We start from the raw sequence: 21,098 nt of genomic DNA, 5'->3' as shown, positions 1-21,098 counted from the left end.
TAATGACAGAAAAATGTAAATTGGCTTGCAGTGTGCTGTGGAGTGTCCAGTAAATCAACAAAGTGAAATAATGCAGGTGAACCCCTGCCATCCCCTCTTCCACATGGTTATTTTCTAATCCCAAGGCCCTACTCTAAGCTCCATAAAGCAGAGGTGAAGCCAGATCACTCTGATGTATTAAGTATAGTCTTTGCTCCTCTTCAGAAGTGACATAGACTGCCACTGTGGTAGAGCTTTGTTGATGTCATGAGACCTCTGATATCTGATTCAGGTGCCCTGTTCTTCAATGCATGATCCTAGAGAGCGATTGAAGGCAAGTTGCTGGATTAAAGGCATTTCCATCATGGCCTTTCCTCACTTAGTGGCCCTGTGCAGAGTTCACTTCCTGAAGATTCACATTGGGTAAAGGTCCATAAAGAACGCAAACTGAAACAACATGGCTATTAGTCATGGAGTCACAGAGTCATACAGCATGGGAATGGGCCCTTTGGCCCAACTGGTCCATGCCTACCAAGATTCCCCTCTAAGCTGGTCCCATTTGCCCGCATTTGACCCAAGAGAATTGTGGACACAGCTCAGCACATCACAAAAACCAGCCTCACCTCCAATGATTCTACAATTCTCACTGCCTCAGTAAAGTAGCCAACATAGTCAAAGACCCCACTGACCCCGGACATTCTCTCTTCTCCCCCCTCCCATCAGGCAGAAGATACAAAAGCCTGAAAACACGTTAGCACCAGGCTCAAGGACAGCTTCTATCCTGCTGTCATAAGACTATTGAACGGTCCCCTAGTAGGATAAGGTGGACTCTTGACTTCACAATCTACCTTGTTATGGCCTTGCACCCTATTATCTGCCTGCACTGCACTTACTCTGTAACTGTAACACTATATTCTGCATTCTGTTATTGTTTTTCCCTTGTACTACCTCAATGTACTGATGTGATGGAATGGTCTGTATGGATGACATGCAAAACAAAGTTTTTCACTGTACCTCAGTACATGTGACATTCATAAACCAATTTTCCAATTTACCAATTTAAACCTTTCCTAGCCATGTACCTGTCCATGTTCCTTTAAGCAACACGGAACATAGGCAAAGAAGCATAATCATCCTCCTACTGTTCCATTAACCTGGTCTCACCCTATCACAGATACTCCCCTTTTCCTATCCATCTCTCCTATCACTGTCTCTACAACTTAAACTTACATTTTTTTAATCTCTCCTTCACAGTTCTGACGAAGGTTCTCCAACCTGAAATGTCAGAGGGAGGTTTTTCACCCAGAGAGTGGTTGGTGCATGGAATGCGCTGCCTGGGGTGGTGGTGGAGGCTGATACATTGGACAAATTCAAGAGATTGTTAGATAAGCATATGGAGGAATTTAAGTTGGAGGGATATGTGGGAGGAAGGGGTTAGATAGTCTTAGGTGTGGTTTGAAGGTCGGCACAACATGGTGGGCCGAAGGGCCTGTATTGTGCTGTATTGTTCTATGGTTCTATGGTTTAATGCTGTTTCTCCTTCCGGAGATGCTGCCAGACCTGTTAAGGGCTTCCAGCACTTTATGTTTGTCATGAAAACTTGGGATTGTTGCTGGGGGAAATTTCTCAGATGATTTAGTATTCTCACTCACCTGCCTGTGACAGGTGACGCTTCAAACCACAGGAAAAATGAAAGTATAAAGTTACTTAAAAATAAAATAAACCTCCCTGATAGCACAACTGGTTTTATCATGTGGCAGTGGCAAACAGCATGCAGTCAGTTTTGACAAGTTATCAGACAATGAGAGAGACATAATAGCTTTGATCAATCCCTTAGCCTCAACAAACATCTACACTCACCCACTTTCTAACAGCTTTGATGGGCACTGGGAACCCCCTCTCCAAATGATTATTTTCCTTTTCATGACAGGATTCTACTATTTGACCCTCCTTTGTGTCAGGTTCAGTACTATACCCAAAATAATCATAGTAGTTAAGACAATTAATCAATTTATCAGAGTAGAAAGAAGCACAAAAAGAACTCAATACTAAACATTAAATATGATTGTAAATATTCATCCATTTGGAAGGTCTGTGATAAATGCTTTCTCTGTCTACTCTTTTTGCTGCTTCAGTAAAGCAGCCAATATAATCAAATACCCCACCCACTCCAGACATTCTCTCTTCTCCCCCTCCCATTGGGCAGAAGATACAAAAGCCTAAAAGCACACACCACAAAGCTCAAGGACAGCTTCTATCCCGCTGTTATAGGTCTATTGAACGGTCCCCTAGTATGATAAGATGGACTCTTAACCTCACTATCTACCTCATCATGGCCTAGCACCTTATTGTTTGCCTGCACTGCACTTTCTCCGTAGCTGCAACACTTTATTCTGCATTCTGTTATTGCTTTTCCCTTGTACTACCTCGATGTACTAATGTGCTGAAATGATCTGTATGGATGGCAATGCAAAACAAAATTTTTCACTGTACCTCAGTACATGTGACAATAATAAACCAATTTACCAATTTATCAATTTACTAATTTTAACCTTTGTAAAAATGTATTTTGTTTGGATTCAGGAAACACTAAAAGTGTTTCCTGAATAAATAAAGGCAGTTATTTGGTAGTATTGTATTCCTTCTTATGCTGTCCATCTCAAATTGTTGTTCATCTTTCGTTCTATACTTTCCTCTTAACCAACTCTTGTATTTGAAAGCAGTTCCAGTCCATAGCAGGCTCTTTGTTTATACATTTTTTGTGTTAGAACCAACACTTCTGTTCTTGATGTAGAGAGGTTCCCAGACAAACCGAACAATTTCCTTCGTACACATAACAATGGAAAACAGATGTCGCAAAGACAATGATGACTATGCAGGCCATCTGGTGGGAGATATGAACACTTTGCATGTCCACATTGAATGCACCAGCTTTCAGTACAGAGCAAACTAGTTCTTGTAGATCAAAGAAGCAACTCTGCTAATTAAATCAAGGAAACAAACCAAAGGATTCTGGAAGTTGAAATTTCAAATTGGATTGCTTTACTCGATTTAATTAGCAGTACTATTCTTTGATGTAAAAGAACTAATTCCTTTATAATAAAAATAACAAATACTTTTCTTCTTTCCCACAGAGTAATGAACTCAGTCATCATTTGTTTCAACACTTTTTTTCTTGCTTGTTGAATATTTCATATTCTCTTTATTGGTCTGCACCCCACCCAGAGTTCCTTCCCCCATATTTCAGCCTGCCAAATATCAACAGGGATGTTTCCAGGGAAATCATATGGGATGGAACCATTCAAAAATGTAGAGCCAAGCTGTCAGTTCTCACAGCTATTCAGTCAGTGGCCTGACTCTGGCATTTCCAAGAGGACAGTCAAAGTGGAGGTTACAGCAAGGAAAATTATTTTCTAAGTGCAGCCAAGTGCCACACACCTTTCCCTTTTATCCAAGCAGTGCTCCTGAACATGAGCACTTGTCCTCACAAAAGATAAGCATTTATAATTTCTTTCTGCGAGTACTCAGTGCTTTAGAATTTTTGCTGATGTCACGCAGCCTGCTATTAACTTAGTGGGATGTGAGCTTAAGGTCACACTTTCCCACACATCGTGGTTCTTCTGTACCACTAAGGGAGTGGATGCTAGACACTGAATGTCAGTCCTTCCAAAATGGAACAGCCTGATGTCACCAGTGAAACATTGATGCTACCCATTCATGTATGGGACTGAGAAGAAGCAAGAGAGGCTTGCATTTGTATAGCCTGTTTCATGACTTCAAGGGCATCCAAAAGGGCTTATGGCAGATTAATTACTTTTAATGAATTATTTTCTGTGGTGGTGTGGTAAACACTTGGTAGCCAACTTGCACAAGGCATGGTCCCACAGACATGGTCCCACAGACATAATACAATGTGGATAATCTGTTTGCATGATATTAGTTGAAAGGTAAATATTGGTCATGGCATCAAATAGAACACCCAGCTCTCCTTCAAAGCAAAGTACGGCACCTTTTATATCCACCTAGAAGTTTATAAAAGTCAAGTTTATTGCCATATGCACAAGTACATCTATGCACAGATGCAATGAAAAGCTTACTTGCAGCAGCATCACAGGCACATAGCATTAGCAACACAACATTTACAAGAAAAACATAAATTAAACATAAATTATACGAAATTATACAAGAAAGAACACAACTGGAACAAAACAAAGTCCATTGTAGTGCAAAGTGGTCTAAGTGGTCATAGTGTTGCAATACTGAGGTAGTGATTAGGGTTGTGCAGGTTCATTTCAAGAACCGAATGGTTGAAGGGAAGTAGCTGTTCTTGAACCCGGTGGTGTGAGAATTCAGGCTTCTGTACCTCCTGCCCAACGGTGGCTGTGAGAAGATGGCATGGCCCTGATGGTGGGGTCATCAATGATAGATGTTGCCTTCTTGAGGCAGTGCCTCCTGTAGATACTACGAGTGATGGGGAGGGATGTGCCCCTGATGTATTGGGCTGAGTCCACTACTCTCTGCAGCTTCTTACTCTCCTGTGCATTCGAATTGCCTTACCAGGCAATGATGCAACCAGTCAGGATAGTTTTAACAGTACATCTGTAGAAGTGTGTTAGAATGTTCGATGACATGCCGAACCTCCTGAGAAGTAAATAACAAACTGCCCTCATGGGAAGCACACCCTGTAAGAGACAATGAATTCATTTGAGGACTATCTGTATCTGGTTACCAATAGCATGGAATCTGAGTTACGAGTCTCTCACTGTCCTGCATACTATAAGCCTAAGGTGTTATGTTTTGGTTAAAAAAAACAGCTGCAATTACATATCAAGTAAGGAAAGTTAGGTAGTATTGGACTGTGGTGAGATTTGGGTTAATGCGGCATTAAAATCAGCATATCAGGAGAATGAAGCCATGAAAACATTGAAATGAAGAGTGGGTTTTAGATCAAGGGATGCAGAATATGAAAGGTAAACCTTTAGATCTCAGTTGGATTCCACACTACATCAACAAAACTTTGATTTATATAACATTGTTAACATAATGAAATGTTTGAAGTTGCTCTAGTAGAATGCTATCAAACAACATTTGGTACCAGCCTGAGTAATAAGGTATCAGACTAGGTGTCCAAAAACTTGGTAGGTGATGGAAGCTTTAAGGAGCACCTTATGAAAAGAAAGAAATATAGTGAGGCAGAAGAGTTTCAAGGAGGCAAACAGAGAACTACAGGGCCAGGCAGCTGAAGGCATGTCAATGACTGGCGGAATGGTGAATAATCAAGGATCTGCAAGAAGGCAGAATTGGGAGGATCCAGAGACAGTGGACAGAGCATTAGGGAGTTGTGCAGTGGTGTGACCATCAGGAAAAAGAACTTAAAGATCACCAACAGGACAGATGTTGGGTGGGTCGTGGTCATTATGGAGCTGTCTATAATGAGGAACGACAAAGAAAAATGGTAGGGTGGGAGCGTAATGCTTGGACAAGATAGAAACATCAGATGTTTGTTCTCTGCTAAATGTGCCTTGTACTCCACTCTTCAAATCCACTCCATGGACATTGGCAGCAGGTCATGTGACAACACCCACCGTGATCTGGCAATCCTAATGCCATTCCATGCCAGGATAAATTCTGCATTGCATTAAACTGAATCACAAGCAATTGAAAATCCTGATGTAAGGTCATTTACAGCACATGACAGCCAAACAACATAAATCACAGCCCATTTCTGTGCTGGACCCCTCCACAAAATTGTGCAAAGATCTGGTTTTCCAATTTCTTTTTTCCATTAATTTCTTCTTTGAAACAGTGGGATCTCTTAACAATAATGGATATTAAAAAATGGTGTTATTTTGGCAGCGTTGAAGTAGAACAGCCAAAAAAGTGAAAGGGGGATGGGGGCTACGAGAAGAGAAAGGCATTCTGTTTCTTTCTAGTTTGGAAGTAATGCAGATGTTCAGGGAATGTGCCAGATTATCACATGTATTGAATTAACAAATGCCAGGCTAACAAGTCACTATTGTATCCTGAGACAGACTGTCACTAGCTTGGCCAAATTGTGAGTGGTTTTAGACAGTGTTCAGGATATGGTATAACTATCAGGGATGAAAAATTATTGAACTCTATCAAACAAAATCTCTATCTCATTGGCCAAGATAAGTTATATTTCAGCACTGGCAGCCTGATGCAATATACACCCAGCTCATTTCTTTAAAAAATTAATTTTTATTCCAAATAGTTTTCTTTTGTGTTCTGAACTTGGAAACTGAAGTAAGATATTCAATCCTGTGAAGCTACCCTCCTGTTCAGTGCAATTAGAATTAATTATTACCCTGGCCATGGCCTTACCCGATCAGTCCCAATCGATCTTGGTCTTGGAACTCGAATGACATCTGGAACCCTTTTGAAAGAGAGGATTCAAGAAACTGGGTCATCACCTTGGGTTCTCTGGGTTGCAGTTCTAGGATCTCACCAAGGTGCCTAATGCAAGCTTAGTCAGCAAACTATTCGACTGTGGAGGTATCATAGTCCAAGCCCAATCTTGGCCTTACCTGATGTCCCCATTTAGGCTCAGCATAGTTGAATCAACATTTTTGTGAATGACTGGTCTATGTATGGAATTGCAATATGTGCTATCTACAAAATGCACCACAAGTTATTTGCCAAAGCTACTCCAACGACCACCCAAACCCATGACCTCTACCACCAAGCAGGGATAAGACTACAGGCATATGGGAGCACCTCAACCTGCAGGTTCTCCTCCAAGTTGCTTGGTAATTAGTAATTGGTAATTGGTTTTATTATTGTCACATGCACCGAGATACAGTGAAAAGCTTTGGCTTGCATGCCATCCAAACAGGTCATTTCATACATTGAGGCAGTACAAAAGAAAAACAAAACAGAATACAGAATATAGTGTTACGGTTACAGAGACAGTGCAGTGCAGGTAGACAAATAAAGTGCAAGGGCCATGATGAGGTAGATTGAAAGATCAAGGGTTCAGCTTTATCATACAAGAGGTCCATTCAAGAGTCCATTCAACAATGGGACAGAAGCTGTCCTTGACCCTGGTGGTATGTGTTCTCAAACTTTTGTATATTCTGCCCGATGGGAGGGGGGAGAAGAGAGAATGACCATATATCACCAGTCCTTCATCGTCACTGGGTCTAGATCCTGGAAGTGTCTGGAACACAATGGAAGTACCTTTCATAGAAAGGCTGCAGCAGTTGAAGAAGGTGACTCACCACCACCTTATCAAGGGCAATTAGAAATGGGCAATAAATACTGCCCTCAACGGCATCAACCAGATCCTGAAAACGTAATAAAAAAAACTAGCGAGGAGCAAGTGATTATGGGTCTACAGTCCCGAAGGCCTCCAGCCTTGAATTTCCTTATATTATGTTTGCACCTGTTGTGGCCTAATTGATAAGGAATGATTGCACTAATTGGTCAACATCTGTTTTATTATTGTACAATACAACCACTAGAGTAGAAGAAGGTAGGGTGGCACTGTGGCATAGCTAATAGAGCTGTTGCCTCACAGCCCCAAAGACCCAGGTTCAAACCTGACCTCGGGTGCTGTCTGTGTGGAGTTTACACATTCTCCCTGTGACAGTGTAAGCTTCCTCCAGGTGCTCTGGTTTTCTACCACATGCCAGTCAGTAATTTAATCGGCCACTGTAAATTGTTCCCAGTTTGTAGGTGAGTGGTAGAATCGGTGGGAGTTGATGAGAATGTGGGAGAATAAAATGGAATTAATATAGGATTAGTGTAAATGGCTGATTGATAGTCAGTGCAGATTCGGTGGGCTGAAGGGCCTGTTTCTGTGCTGTGTTTCCCTATGATCTATCATTGAGAGATGTAGCTGATATTCCCTGAATGTTAGGAGCAGGGAAACATGATTTTTCTGTCCCAGATCTCAGTCAGCCAGGGGTTTCCAGGGTCTTATTGTGGATCTTGATTGTCCAGGGCATATGTTACATTGCAGGAGCAGTTTGGTAGATAACCATCCTCTCAGTGAATGTCACTGTGAGGAGCTTGTTGGAAGTATTGTGGTGAGGATTATTGAGGAGAAGATTGGTGTAGTGCTGCTGCCTTGCTTGACCCTAGTCTGCCTTGGGATTGGGACTGTGGTGGACCTGTTGGTTAGGAAAATGTCTTGCACGTCATTGTGTACGATATATGGGAGGGTAACAAATTTCTGAGTACAGCCAGATTTAAGAAGGATTCTTCATACGTCTTCTTAGTTGACTGAGTTGGAGGCTATTGTAAGGTTGATAAAGGCAGGGTATAGTGATTGGTTGTGTTCTCTACATGTCTGTGGACTTGTTGCATGGTGAAGATCATGTCCACTGGGCCTCTCAAAGGACAGAACCCACCCCATGACTCAGGGAACGGCTCTTTGGTGACTGAGGGAAGACAGTTGAGGAGCATGCTGGCTAAGACTCCCCTTCTGTTTTTGATCTGCCCGCTTTCTTGATGGTGATCGCGATTATGGTGCCTCATCCACCTGCAGTCAGATTGAACATAGGACAGTACATCACAGGAACAGGCCATGATGTTGTGCCGAACTAATCAAACTAGTAATTAAAAACCTTACTAAACTAATCCCTTCTGCCTACACAATGTCCATATCCCTCCGTTCTCTGAACAGTCATGTGCCTATCTAAGAGCCTCTTAAATGCATCTATCTTATTTGCCTTCACTACCACCCCTGGCAGCACATTCCAGGCACCCACCACTCTCTATGTAAAATAAAACTTGCCCCAAATATCTCATTTGAACTTACCACTCTCATCTTAAATGCATGTCTTCTAGTATTAGACATTTCAATCCTGGGAAAAAATACCAGCTGTCTATTCTGTCTATGCCTCTCATAATCTTATAACCTCTATCAGGTCTCCTCTCAGCCTCCGCCACTCCAGAGAAAACAACACATGTTTGTCTAACCACTCCTTATAGCACATGCCGTCTAATCCAGGCAACATCCTGGTAAACCTCTTCTGCACCCTCTCCAAAGCCTTGACATCCTTCCTATAATGGGGTGACCAGAAATGAATGCAATGCTCCAGATGCAGCCTAACTAGAGTTTTATCAAACTGCAATGTAACTTCTTGACTCTTGAACTCAATTCCTTGACTAATAAAGGCATAAGCTTTCTTTACCACCCTATCAACCTTTGCTTTCAGGGAGTTATGGACTATGACCTGAAGATCCCTCCGTACATCAACACTGTTAATGGTCTTGCCATTAACAGTGTACTGTCCCTTTTTGTTTGATCTACCAAAGTGCAAGACTTCACATTTGGCTGGATTATACTCCATCTGTCATTTCTCCACTCATATCTGCAACTGATCTATATCTGGCTGTATCCTTTGCCAGTCTTCTACACTATCCACAATGCCACTAATCTTTGTATTGTCTGCAAACTTACTAACCTAACCATCCATATTTCCATCCAGGTCATTTCTATATATCACAAACAGCAGAAATCGCAGTATGGATCCCTGCGGAACACCATTAGTAACAGACCTCCAACCAGGATAGGCACCATAAGATCTGATGACCCTCAATGTCCAGCACCTGGGAAAATGAGTAATGTGAGTTGGAATCCCACCGTTCCCCTTCAAATCTCAACCAAAGTACAGCTCAGGGGATCAAGAGGTGCCCCTTGCAAATTCAGAACGGGAAATCAGAGAAAATTTAGCTTCTGGAATTTTTGATGTTCTTTTTGCCCTGCTTTCTGTCAGCTCCATCCAACTAGGTACTGATCCTGGAAGACAGTGATAGAGAAAAGCTTGAAGAATTCTCCAGCCCAGTGACCCTCCCCACTGCGTATTTATTTTTCTTAAGAATGGCATTAATATGTGTCACAAGATAGAGGCTCCATGTGCACAGCACTTTATTACATCTTGCAGTGCAGTGCTGTGTACTGCTCAATGCCCCTGGGCTACCAGATCGGTGGAGTTTTTAAACAAGTTATTTTAATTGCTTATATGAAGTGTCGATCATTCTGCCACTCTTGGCAGCACAACTCAAGAAAACAAATTCCTCTCCAAGTCAAATCAGACAATCTTTTGATTAAGAACTGAAGCGCCGTTGACATGTTCAGGATTTATTATTGTGAAATTATAAAAATTGGTTCATGCAGAGGACCAAGCAGCTGAGGGCAAAGAAAGAGCTTTACTTGCTCAATGAGGTAAATAAATAGAGTTCAGTAAATGTTAGAAAGGCCTTGCGTTTATAAAATATCTTGGGCGACCTGAGGACATTGCAAAATGCTTCACGGCCTCTTTTGAAGTATGGTCACTGTTGTCTTCTCCTGAGCTGGTCCCAAAGGATAGAGGGTTCTATGGGTTCAAAGATGGTTGACAAGGCCCATGTGGGACTGTACCACAGGTAGGGCAGGGGCTGCTCGATGGTTGGCTTGTTTGGGATGTCGTGTGCGCCTCCTGCTGTTGGGACTTGGGCTCCACGTGCTCCCATGGCAAAGACCCAAGGTGCTCAATGCCTTCCTGCATTCTCCTTCTCCATTTGGATTCGGTACTGAGCAGGGATTACCAGTCATACAAGGCGTTGGTGAGGCTGCATCTGGGATATTTTGTTTAGTTTGTCCTGCTGTTGGACAGATGTCATTAAGCTGCGAAGAGTGCAGAGGAGATTTATGAGCATGCTGTTGGGACTCGAGGGACTGAGTTATGGAGAGGGGTTGAGCAGGTTGGGACTGTTTTCACTGAAGTGTAGGAGAACAAGGGGTGCTCTTATAGAGGTGTATAAAACCATGAGGGGCATAGATAGGATCAATGCGCAGTCTTTTTCCTAGGGTTAGGGAATCAAGAGCTAGAGGGCAGGGTGAGAGGTGGAGGGGAGAGGTGAGAAGGGAGAAATTTAATAGGAACCTGAGGGGCAAATTTTTCACCCAGAGGGTGGTCAATATATGGAATGAGCTGCCAGAGGGTGGTTGAGGCAGGTACATTAACAACATTTGAAAGACACTTGGACAGCTACATGGATAGGAAAGGTTGAGAGGGACATGGGCCAAATGCAGGCAAATGGGACTAGCTTAGATGGGAATCTTGGTCGGCATGGAGCAATTGGGCCGAAGGGCTCACTTCTGTGCCATATGACTCTATGACCATAAACTGGAGAGGATGTTTAAGGACAGTTTGGGAATGTTTTTGAAGCATTTTTATTTATCCACCCAGAGGTCTTGTGTTGTGACGGAGCTTGAACAGGAGTGCTTGTTTCAGGATGTGTGCAGACAATGTGAATGAATGTAATTAGAGCCTCTGTGCTGGGATATCAGTCTGGGAGAGTGTGCTGACATTAATAAATCTGTCCTACCAGTGGATTTGGGGTCTTTTCTGGAGAAAGTATTGGTCGTACCTCTCTTGTAGTGCTTTGTTGTACTTCTTTGGATCACCCATGCCTAAGGAGCACATGGGAGGGTGGGGAACCTTGCTACATGGTAGGCCATGAGCTTAGTGCTGGACTTCAGGCCTTGGTTGTTGAACACTATTGCTACTGTGTTGGTGGTGCTTGGTTGGCAGTGGTAAATCTTGTCATCAATGTCCGCTTTTGCTGAAAGGTGGTTCGCAAGACTTGAAAAATGATTCATGAGTTGTTGTGGATCTCGATTGTCCAGGGGTCGATGGAGGTGTGCTGTTGCATTGTAGGAGTAGTTTGGTGGATACCCATCCTCTCAGTGAATGAGTCACTGTGAGGAGCTTGTTGGAAGTGAGGGGCAGTATTGTGGTGAGGATTATTGAGGAGAAGATTGGTGCAGTGACAGTGCCTTGCTTGACCCCAGTCTGCATTGGGATTGGGTCTATTTTTGGACCGATTGGTTAGGAACATGGCTTGCATGTCATTGGGTACCATGTATTGGAAGGGTGACAAATTTCTGAGTACAGCCAGATTTGAGAAAGATTCTTCATAATTGTTGACTGAGTTGAAAGCTGTTGCAAGGTTGACAAAGGCCAGGTACAGTGGTTGGTTGTGCTCTCTATGTTCCCGTGGATTTGCCACACTGTGAAGATCATGTCCACTGTGCCTCTCGAAGGACGGAATCCACACCACGATTCGGGGAGCGACTCTTTGGGGACTGAGGGAAGACAGTTGAGGAGCATGCTGGCTATGACTCTCCCTGTGGCGGGCAACACAGAACCCCCTCTATTTTTGATCTGTCCACTTTTTTGATGGCGATTGCGATTATGGTGTTTCTGATGAGATGCTCTCCTTTTGAAGTGTAGCCATTGCTTTAATGTCAGAATCATAGCAAATAATATATCTTCAATGATGAGGTAAGCTGTTTTGGTGTCATTGCTTAAGGAATAAAAATTTGCAAGGGTTCACTCGCTCTTCTTTGAAACACGGAAGGGTTTTTACAACCACGTAAAGGGTAGTCATGTTTAATGCTGAATGATGGCAGCTCCAGAGGCATAATAGTAATGAGGAAGAGTCAGTGTAGATCATGAGTTCAGGTGCAGGAATGCCACAGACCCACCAGCTTCTGAATCAGAGGCTAGAGCGCTGCCTCTGAGCCAAGGCCAACACTTTAGTTTCAAACCAAATGCCAAGCAAACACTCAGTGCCAAAGCTAACACCCACAGGATGACTACTTGGTGGGCAACTTGGAATCTTAAACCTCCCTCCTCAGGAGAGGAAGGGAGGAAAAATAAAGAAGTTGAAAGAAAAAAAGAATGCTCATAGTGCATTTTATGGATGTAATGGCAAGAGATTGTACTCTTGCTTCTGAGTTGCCTTGATCTGGTTGATCTGCTCATGTGGGCAGGTCACATCATCTGCATGCCTGATGCCAGACTCTTGAAACAGGTCCGCTATTCTGAGCTCTGGTGTGGTAAGAGTTCAACCAAAGGATGGAAAAACTGCTTCAAGTCGATTCTTGAGCTCTCCTCGAAAAAACTGTCAGATTCATACTGATTCGTGGGAATCCCTGGGCCGCAAATGTTCAAACTGAAGACAGAACATTTGAGAGGGCGCTGAACACCTCTATCGTGTGAGAAGGTGGAGACCATTGATAAGCAGTGGAAGGAGAACAGAACATCCCACATAAACCAATCTAACCATGCCAGAGCCTGCGCACCCAACTTTGCTCTCACAGAACCAGAGGGGAGGCAAGTCACCCTTGACCCTGAGGGATTGGGGTCAAAGTGGCACAGTGGCACAGCTGGTAGAGCCACTACCTCACAGCTTCAGTGACCTGGGTTCGATCCTGACCTCGGGTGCTGTCTGTGTGGAGTTTGCACGTTCTCCCTGTGAGCATGTAGGTTTCTTCTGGGTGCTCCGGTTTCCTCCCACATCCCAAGGATGTGCTGAATGATAAGTTTATTGGCTGCAATAAATTACCCACAGTATTAGTGAGTGGTAGAATTTGGGGGGAGTTTATGAGAATGTGGGGAGAATATAAAAAAGGATTAGTGTAGGATTAGTGTAAATAGATGCTCGATGTTCAGCATGGACTCAGTGGGCCGAAAGGCCTGTTCCATGCAGTATCTCTCTATGACTCTATGAAGGAAGATATGCTTCAGAGGTAAGAATGCTACCGCTGAGGCACGACAGTAGTTGTCTCAGCCAGAGTCAGAAAGAATCTGATCACAGGTTGAGCTCTCCTTCAAATTTTTGTCAGTCTCCTCCAAATCTTTCTCCTGTGTTACAACTGATGGTGTTCACTTTTCCCGTAGCAACCTCTTATGCAGCAGGGTCCGGGTACAACAAGCAGCCCTTCACAATTTTGCCTGAGTACCTACTCATTCTGTGTGAGCCCAAGCCTCTGAGTTTGCGGTAGCATGAAGGGGACCAATCAGCTTCTCACTCAGCCTGCAAACACAAGGCACTTTACAGCAAGGATTCCCAGACAGTGGTCGGGATGAGGTAGCCCTGATTACTTCTTTGCAGCTCCTGAGTGTGAGGACAGAGAAAATGACTCCTGGAGGTGTGCCAACTCCACAGAGGGATGACAGCTTCCTCTATATTCAGCTGGATCCTCCATCAAGGTGATCCCAGGGTTATCAACCAGGGTTATTCAGATTGCTTTGGCTCACTTTGTTACCCAAGTTTTTTTGTATATTTTACTCCAGTTACAGAAGGTTTGTAAAATAGACTTTAATACAAATATAAAAACAGAAACTGCTGGGAATACTCAGCAGGTCAGGTCGCATCTGTGGGAAGAGAAACAGTCAATGTTTCAGGTCTGAGACACATATAGGGGGATTTTGCAAGAGGTTAATATTTACAAGTATCCCCTGGCCATCTCCTCGGGATTTTAAATTCTTGCTGCTTTTTAAAATTTGATCTTTATTTAAAATGTTGTCCAGGGTGGGGTTAAATAATTTCATCAAAAGACAGAGAGCTCCCTCACCTGTGTAAGGTAAACAGAGAAAATTCCCTGGGATGGGTTTGAGTCCTAATGCAAGATCTTGACCCGAAACATGGACAATTCCTTTCCTCCCACAGATGCTGCTCGACCTGCTGAGTTCCTCCACCAGATTGTTTGTTGCTCCAGATTCCAGCATCTGTAGTCTCTTGTAGATCTCCTTCATGACTCAACCTGGGTGGTGAAAGGGCTGGTATATCGCCCGCTTGCTTCGTTTCCGTCAAAAGCTGACCAGAGGTTTAACCACAACAGTTTTTGAGTCTCTGCACTTGTCGGATGTCGTAGCAATAAAAATCTTTGTGCAAACTTGGCGCTTTGCTGTTTGATCCATTCCGCAGCCAGTCTCATCTCGCCCTCCAGGTTTTGACTGCGCCCCCAGTCGACCCCTAAAGGCGACCGTCTTGCTAAATGTTGTCCCTTGGAAACTGTCTTCTCCCGCTCACCAACACGGCGAGATTAAGGAGAAATCAAAATAAGATTAAAGGGGGCAAGGGCTTCGGATGTTGCATTTTTTCCCCCCTATATTCAACTTCAGTGATTTACATGTCATGAAGACATGTTTATATTCAAATTGCTGTTTCTTTCCTGACATTGAACAGAACCTTAATCATTCCGTTGATTTGAGTGGGTTTGCTGGCGTTTACCGCTCTTGAATAGAGTGTTCTGATAAAGCTTCATACCCAGCGCCGGCGGCTGAAGTGCTGTCACTCAAGAGCTTGCCTGCATGTGCGCCGTGCGCCGGATGACTGACAACAATTTGGGATTTTTCTTTTTGGCGGATGACAAGTTAAGGGTTTTAGTAGTGCAATTATGCACTAAATTCAAGGTGCTCAGATGTAAATGTCGTCTAACTACTCTGTCATCCCAGACTTATTACACGCTGTTTCCTTCACTTACAAACCCCCACCCCTCTTGCCTTTCTGGGAGGGGTTAGAACTCGGGCGGCTGACAGTTCATATGATGGAGACTGTCAATTCGCTTTATTTTATGAAAAAAATATTTAAAAGAAGTAGCAGTAAATGATATGTGAATAGTATATAGAATTTAATGTCTGAATTGTAAAATAAATGGAAGAGACCTGACACTACTCACTGTACTTTACACCTTATCACTCCTGTCTCTCAGAAGCACTGACAATAAAGACCATGTCTCCAGCTATTGGCTCTGTGCTGCCTTTTCATCTGTGACTGGAGCTGGAATTAATGGGGTATTCTTCCCCCCACCTGATAGCGGAGGGGTTGGGCAGGAGGGGTGCATTGCAGTTTAGCCTGACCCCATTCTGAGGGAAGCTAGGGAAATTCAGCATGTCTCCAATGACCCTCACCAATGCACCGTAGAAAGCATCCTATCCAGATGCACCACAGCTTGGTCTGGCAATTGCTCTGCCCAAGACCGCAAGAGATTGCAGAGAGTTGTGAACACAGCCTAGTCCATTATGCAAACCACCCTCCCCTCCATGGACTCTGTCTACACTTCCCGCTGCCTCAGGAAAGCAGCCATCATAATCAAAGACCCCTCCTAACCTGGTCATTCTCTGTTCTCCCCTCTCCCATCGGGCAGAAGATACAAAAGCTTGAGACCACCTACCACCAGGCTCAAGGACAGATTCCTTCCCACTGTTGAACAGAATTCTAAGACACTAAAAGATGAACTCTTGAACTCTGATCTCCCAATCTACCATGTCATGGCCCTTGCACCTTAGTTGTCTACCTACACTGCACTTTCTCTGTAAATGTTACACTATATTCTGCATTGTTTTGTTTCCCTTTTGTACTACCTCGGTATACTTATGTATGGTATAATCTATCTGGATGGCATGCAAGCAAAGGTTTTTCACTATATCTCGGTACATGTGACAACGATAAACCAATACTAACTCTTATCTAACATCCATACACATAGACAATGGGCACAAGTAGGTAAGGGATAATAAGAGCTGCCTGATCGCTGCATTCGCAGGTTCGATGCTGACCTCTGGTGCTGCTGCACGTTCTCCCTGTGAATGCATGGCTTCCGCCAGATGCTTCAGTGTTCTCCCACATCCCAAAGGTCAGCTGGTTGGGAGGTTAATTAGCCACTGTAAAACTTCCCCCTAGTGTGTAGGTAAGTGGGGAGTAAATGAGTGTATGAGTGGCAATAGCTTACAGGGAAATAAGTGGGGCAATGGGACTCTTGGGCCATGTCTGAGTCAGTATAAACTTAAACCAAACATAAACAAATAGCTTTCTTCAATGTTGTAAGGAAATATGAGATTAGGAACTTTGGTTTATCTTCTTTAGCCAAGATAAATTACTGACCTGAGCTAAATCTGCAGCTGGGAGTCAAACCTGGCACCATTATTGTTTCTTCATTTGATGCAGAATTATTGGGAGTCCTTATCTACTATCCTGTATATTTTTGATGTTGTTTTAGTGTTTAGTTCAAAACTGCTGTCCCTAGTTTTCTGATGACTCATTTTCTTTAATGGACTAAAACCCTTGTCTTGCTGTGTTATTTAGACTACTTAAATCAATGAAATAGTTCACACTTGTGATGAAATGAAAAAAAACATGTATATTCAGAAGTCAGCTGTGGGATTGAACACAACATAATGTTGGAGAACTTGTATTCAGCTCTGCAGCTGTAATATAATATCATGATGATCTGATTGCCTTTGTCCAGTCCCAGAGGTCATTTATTTTACATATATAAAGCAGTGAGGGATATCTGAAGTTCCCTCTGCAGTTTGATGAATTGTGTGGTGTGGTTCTCAGCCCACAGGCCAGGGAAGTCACAGGTTCAGTTCTTTATCTGTGTGCCCTTAGGAGCAGTGCTGAATTGGCTTCAACACCCTGGGTTAGTGGACGGAGAAGCACAGTGGAACACAATCTGTAACTTCTGCTGTGCATTGCTTTGTGTAGGGACATCCGGTGAGGACCCCTCCGTGAAGGGTCTTGGCCTGGAATAGTCAGCTGACTCACACTGCCTCTATTCACACAGCAAGGGCTGCTAGTTGACAGAGCCACAAGCAGTGCATTCTGTTATCACCTTCAAAGGCATGGTGCAAAAGGAGAACTTATAAGACTGCAGGAAAGTAAAGCTTTGAAACAATTTCCTGCCATTAATTACTGGGAACTTGCCTTTGTGGCATAAACTTTGTTCCTTTTGCACTGACTCAGTCCTTCTCCCAAGTCACTGTATAAGCCTGACCCAAATTGTTTGCAACCTTGGTGTCATACTTGATCCTAAAGTCAGCTTCTGACCATTTATCTGTACTATTGCTGGAAGCCCCAACACAACATCACTTATCTGACTCTATCTCAACTCTTCTGCTGCTGGAGGACTCAACCATGCCTTTCTTATATCCAGACTTGACCATTCTAATGTGCTCCTGACCAGTATCCCAATGTCCACCCTCCATACATACAAGGTCATCTAATCGTCTGCTGCCCTAATCCTAATTTGCACAAACTGGCTTCACTTCTGTCTCTACTGTTTTACACTGGCACCTGGTTAAGCATTTTCATTTTCAAATCACTCCATAGCATCACCTCACCCTAACTCTCCTCCTGCTCTCACCAGCTTCAGTTTCCTCCAAATCTCCAGATTCGATTGTTGCAATGTTGTCAGCTGTGCTTTAACTCTTGAAACCCTTATAACCTGTTTTCTAGACTAACCTATCAGCCATCTGCTCAAATTTGCCAAATTTAATGACACACCGTCACACTTTGCTTCATGGAAGTTGCTGTGTTTTTGTTGTTGTTGGTGTTTATAAAACAACAGGATTACAGGAAATTGATTAAGGTCTCATTTCCTGCAGTCTTATATTTTTTTTCCTTTTGCATCATGCATTTTGAAGGTGTCACTGAATGCAGATCCACTAATGCTCAACACTGTACTTGGAAATTCAGATGATATGATTGTGGAAGAAGATAACTCATATGCTTTCTCTATTAAAATATAAGTTATTTGGTGAATGTAATAACCCCAAGGTTACTGTACATGGTAATGCATTACAACGTTCCTCATCTATTGGTTGTTGTCCTATTTGTCCTATGTGTCCTACCTCATTTTTCCTATGCTGTGTCCAGCCTCCTTCCATATCCCCCTTTATTTCCTTCTCTCTAATCTTTAGTAATCATATCCAACACAGCTCCAGAGACTGTTAAAATTGTCCTTACTTTACCCTTCTGGAGTATGGTTATATGATTATTGACCTCCTTCACACACCTCAACCTAATGGCCTTTCTTTATATTAGAGCTAAATGGTGAATGAGGTCAATGGGCTACTTGGCCCCATTTGGAACACACAGGCCAACATGCACTTTGGCTCGTTACTTGTGACTTTCTTTATTACAGCAATACCTTTGTTTTAGCTCTTGTGTCTTGCTCCTACCCTGGAGTTCCTTCCTCTTATTGATCTGCATTATTCTTCCTTGTTCCAGCTCTGAATGAACCCACCATTGATTATGGCTTCCAGCGGTTGCAGAAAGTTATTCCCAGGCATCCAGGTGACCCAGAGCGATTGCCAAAGGTCAGTTACACAACTTTTCCAATCAAGAAACTTCTGCATAATAATGTTGCAAGGCTGGGTTAGCACGTTACTTTCAATAAGCAGGAACCAACACAGGTAGAAGTCAGACCATCAATCCAAAATGTGACAGGTGGTACTTCTCTCTGCTTTTTGGTTGAAGGATATATCCTCCCATATTTGATGTCTACTAATGCACAGTCATTGCCTTTCTCCTCACCTCCTCTCCTGAAATGCAAGATCTTGCATTTATATCATGGTGCTCACAATCTCAGGATGTCTCTATTTACTTCTAACTCAGGAAATCTAGTCATTGTTCTGAAATGGTAAACAGTAAGATCTCATAAACTAGGAGTATTCTATAGGCCCCCCGGTAGCAGTAGAGATATAAGAGGAGCAGATTGGTAGGCAGTGTTTGGAGAGAAGCAGAAATAACAGGGTTGTTATAATGGGAGACTTCAACTTCCCAAATATAGACTGGAACCTGCTTAGTGCCAAAGGTTTAGATGGGACGGAATTTGTTAAGTGTGTCCAGGAGGGATTCCTGACGCAGTATGTTGACAGGCCGACTAGAGGGAATGCCATGTTAGATCTAGTTTTAGGAAATGAACCGGGACAGGTGAAGGATCTATTGGTGGGTGAGCATTTGGGGGACAGTGACCATTGCTCCATAACCTTTAAAATTGTCATGGACAAGGACAGGTGCAGAGAGGACAAGAGGTTTTTCAATTGGGGAAGGGCTAACTACGAGGCTATAAGGAGAGAACTTGGGAGTGTAAATTGGGATGTCCTTTTTGAAGGAAAATGTACCAGGGAGATGTGGTCGATGTTCAGGGGATCTTATGCAGGACTGTTAGGGATAAATATGTCCCGGTGAGGCAGAGAAGGAATGGCAGGGTGAAGAACCGGGGTGACGAAGAGAGGTGGAACAACTTGTTAGGGAGAAGAAGGTAACATACGTGAGGTATAAGCAGCAAGGTTCAGACAGGGCCCGTGAGGAATATAGGGTAGCGAGGAAGGAACTTAAGAAGGGCTGAGGAGAGCTAGAAGGGGACAATGAAAGGCTTGGCTAGTAGGGTTAAGGAAAATCCCAAGGCCTTTTTCAAGTACGTGAAGGGTAGGAGGATGGCTAGGGTGAAGGTAGGTCCGATTAAGGACAAAGGTGGGAGAATTTGCCTGGAAGGCGGCGGAAGTGGGAGAAGTTCTCAATGAGTACTTCTCTTCGGTATTCACCAGGGAGAGGGGTCTTGATGATGCGGAGGGGAGTGCTGGTAGGGGTAATGTTCTCGAGGTATGTAGATATCAAAGAGAGAGGATGTGTTGAAGTTGTTAAATAATATTAGACAGATAAATCTCCGGGGCCTGACAGGATTTTTCCCAGGCTGCTTCGAGAGGCTAGGGAGGAGATTGCTGAACCGCTGGTAAGGATCTTTGAGTCCTCGTTGTCCACGGGGGTGGTGCCAGAGGATTGGAGGGTTGCGAATGTTGTCCCCTTGTTCAAAAAAGGTAATAGGGATAGGCCAGGGAATTATAGACCGGTGAGTCTCACGTCTGTGGTGGGTAAGCTGTTAGAAAGGATTCTAAGGGATAGGATTTATGAACACCTTGAGAATCATGGACTGATTAGGGACAGCCAGCATGGCTTTGTGAAGGGAAGATCTTGCCTCACAAGCCTGATAGAGTTCTTTGAGGAGGTGACCAGGAAGATTGATGAGGGCAGTGCGGTGGATGTGGTTTACATGGATCTTAGTAAGGCATTTGATAAGGTTCCTCATGGTAGGCTTCTTCAGAAGGTCAGAGGCCAGGGATCCAAGGAAGCTTGGCTGTGTGGATTAGGAATTGCTTGCATGTAGAAAGCAGAGGGTTGTGGTGGAAGGAGTGCCCTTGGATTGGAAGGCAGTGACTAGTGGTGTCCCGCAGGGATCGGTTCTGGGACCTCTACTTTTTGTGATATTTATAGATGACTTAGATGAGGGGGTGGAGGGCTGGGTTAGTAAGTTTGCAGATGACACTAAGATAGGCGGTGTTGTGGATAGTGTGGAGGGCTGTCAGAGCTTACAGAGGGATATTGATAGGATGCAGAGCTGGGCTGACAAGTGGCAGATGGAGTTCAATCTGGAGAAGTGTGAGGTGGTACACTTTGGAAGGACAAACTCCAGGGCAGAGTACTGGATGAATGGCAAGGTACTTGGCAGTGTGGAGGAGCAGAGGGATCTG

The 21,098-nt window shown here is 43.6% G+C and overlaps 1 protein-coding gene across 4 annotated transcripts in view; it reads left to right on the top strand.

Annotated features, from left to right (window-relative positions):
* Positions 1 to 21,098, top strand: part of ebf1a (EBF transcription factor 1a) — a 440,037-nt gene that overhangs the window by 343,205 nt on the left and 75,734 nt on the right. For all 4 annotated transcript variants that reach the window (XM_052014113.1, XM_052014112.1, XM_052014114.1 and 1 more), the window contains one exon: positions 18,796 to 18,884. In XM_052014113.1, the coding sequence (XP_051870073.1) occupies positions 18,796 to 18,884 (89 nt within the window). The remainder of the gene's footprint in view (positions 1 to 18,795; positions 18,885 to 21,098) is intronic.

This window comes from Pristis pectinata, chromosome 4 (genome assembly GCF_009764475.1).
Source record: "Pristis pectinata isolate sPriPec2 chromosome 4, sPriPec2.1.pri, whole genome shotgun sequence".
Lineage (NCBI taxonomy): Eukaryota > Metazoa > Chordata > Chondrichthyes > Rhinopristiformes > Pristidae > Pristis > Pristis pectinata.
Note: the sequence above shows the minus strand (reverse complement) of the source record. Positions and strands in the feature narration are given on the sequence as shown.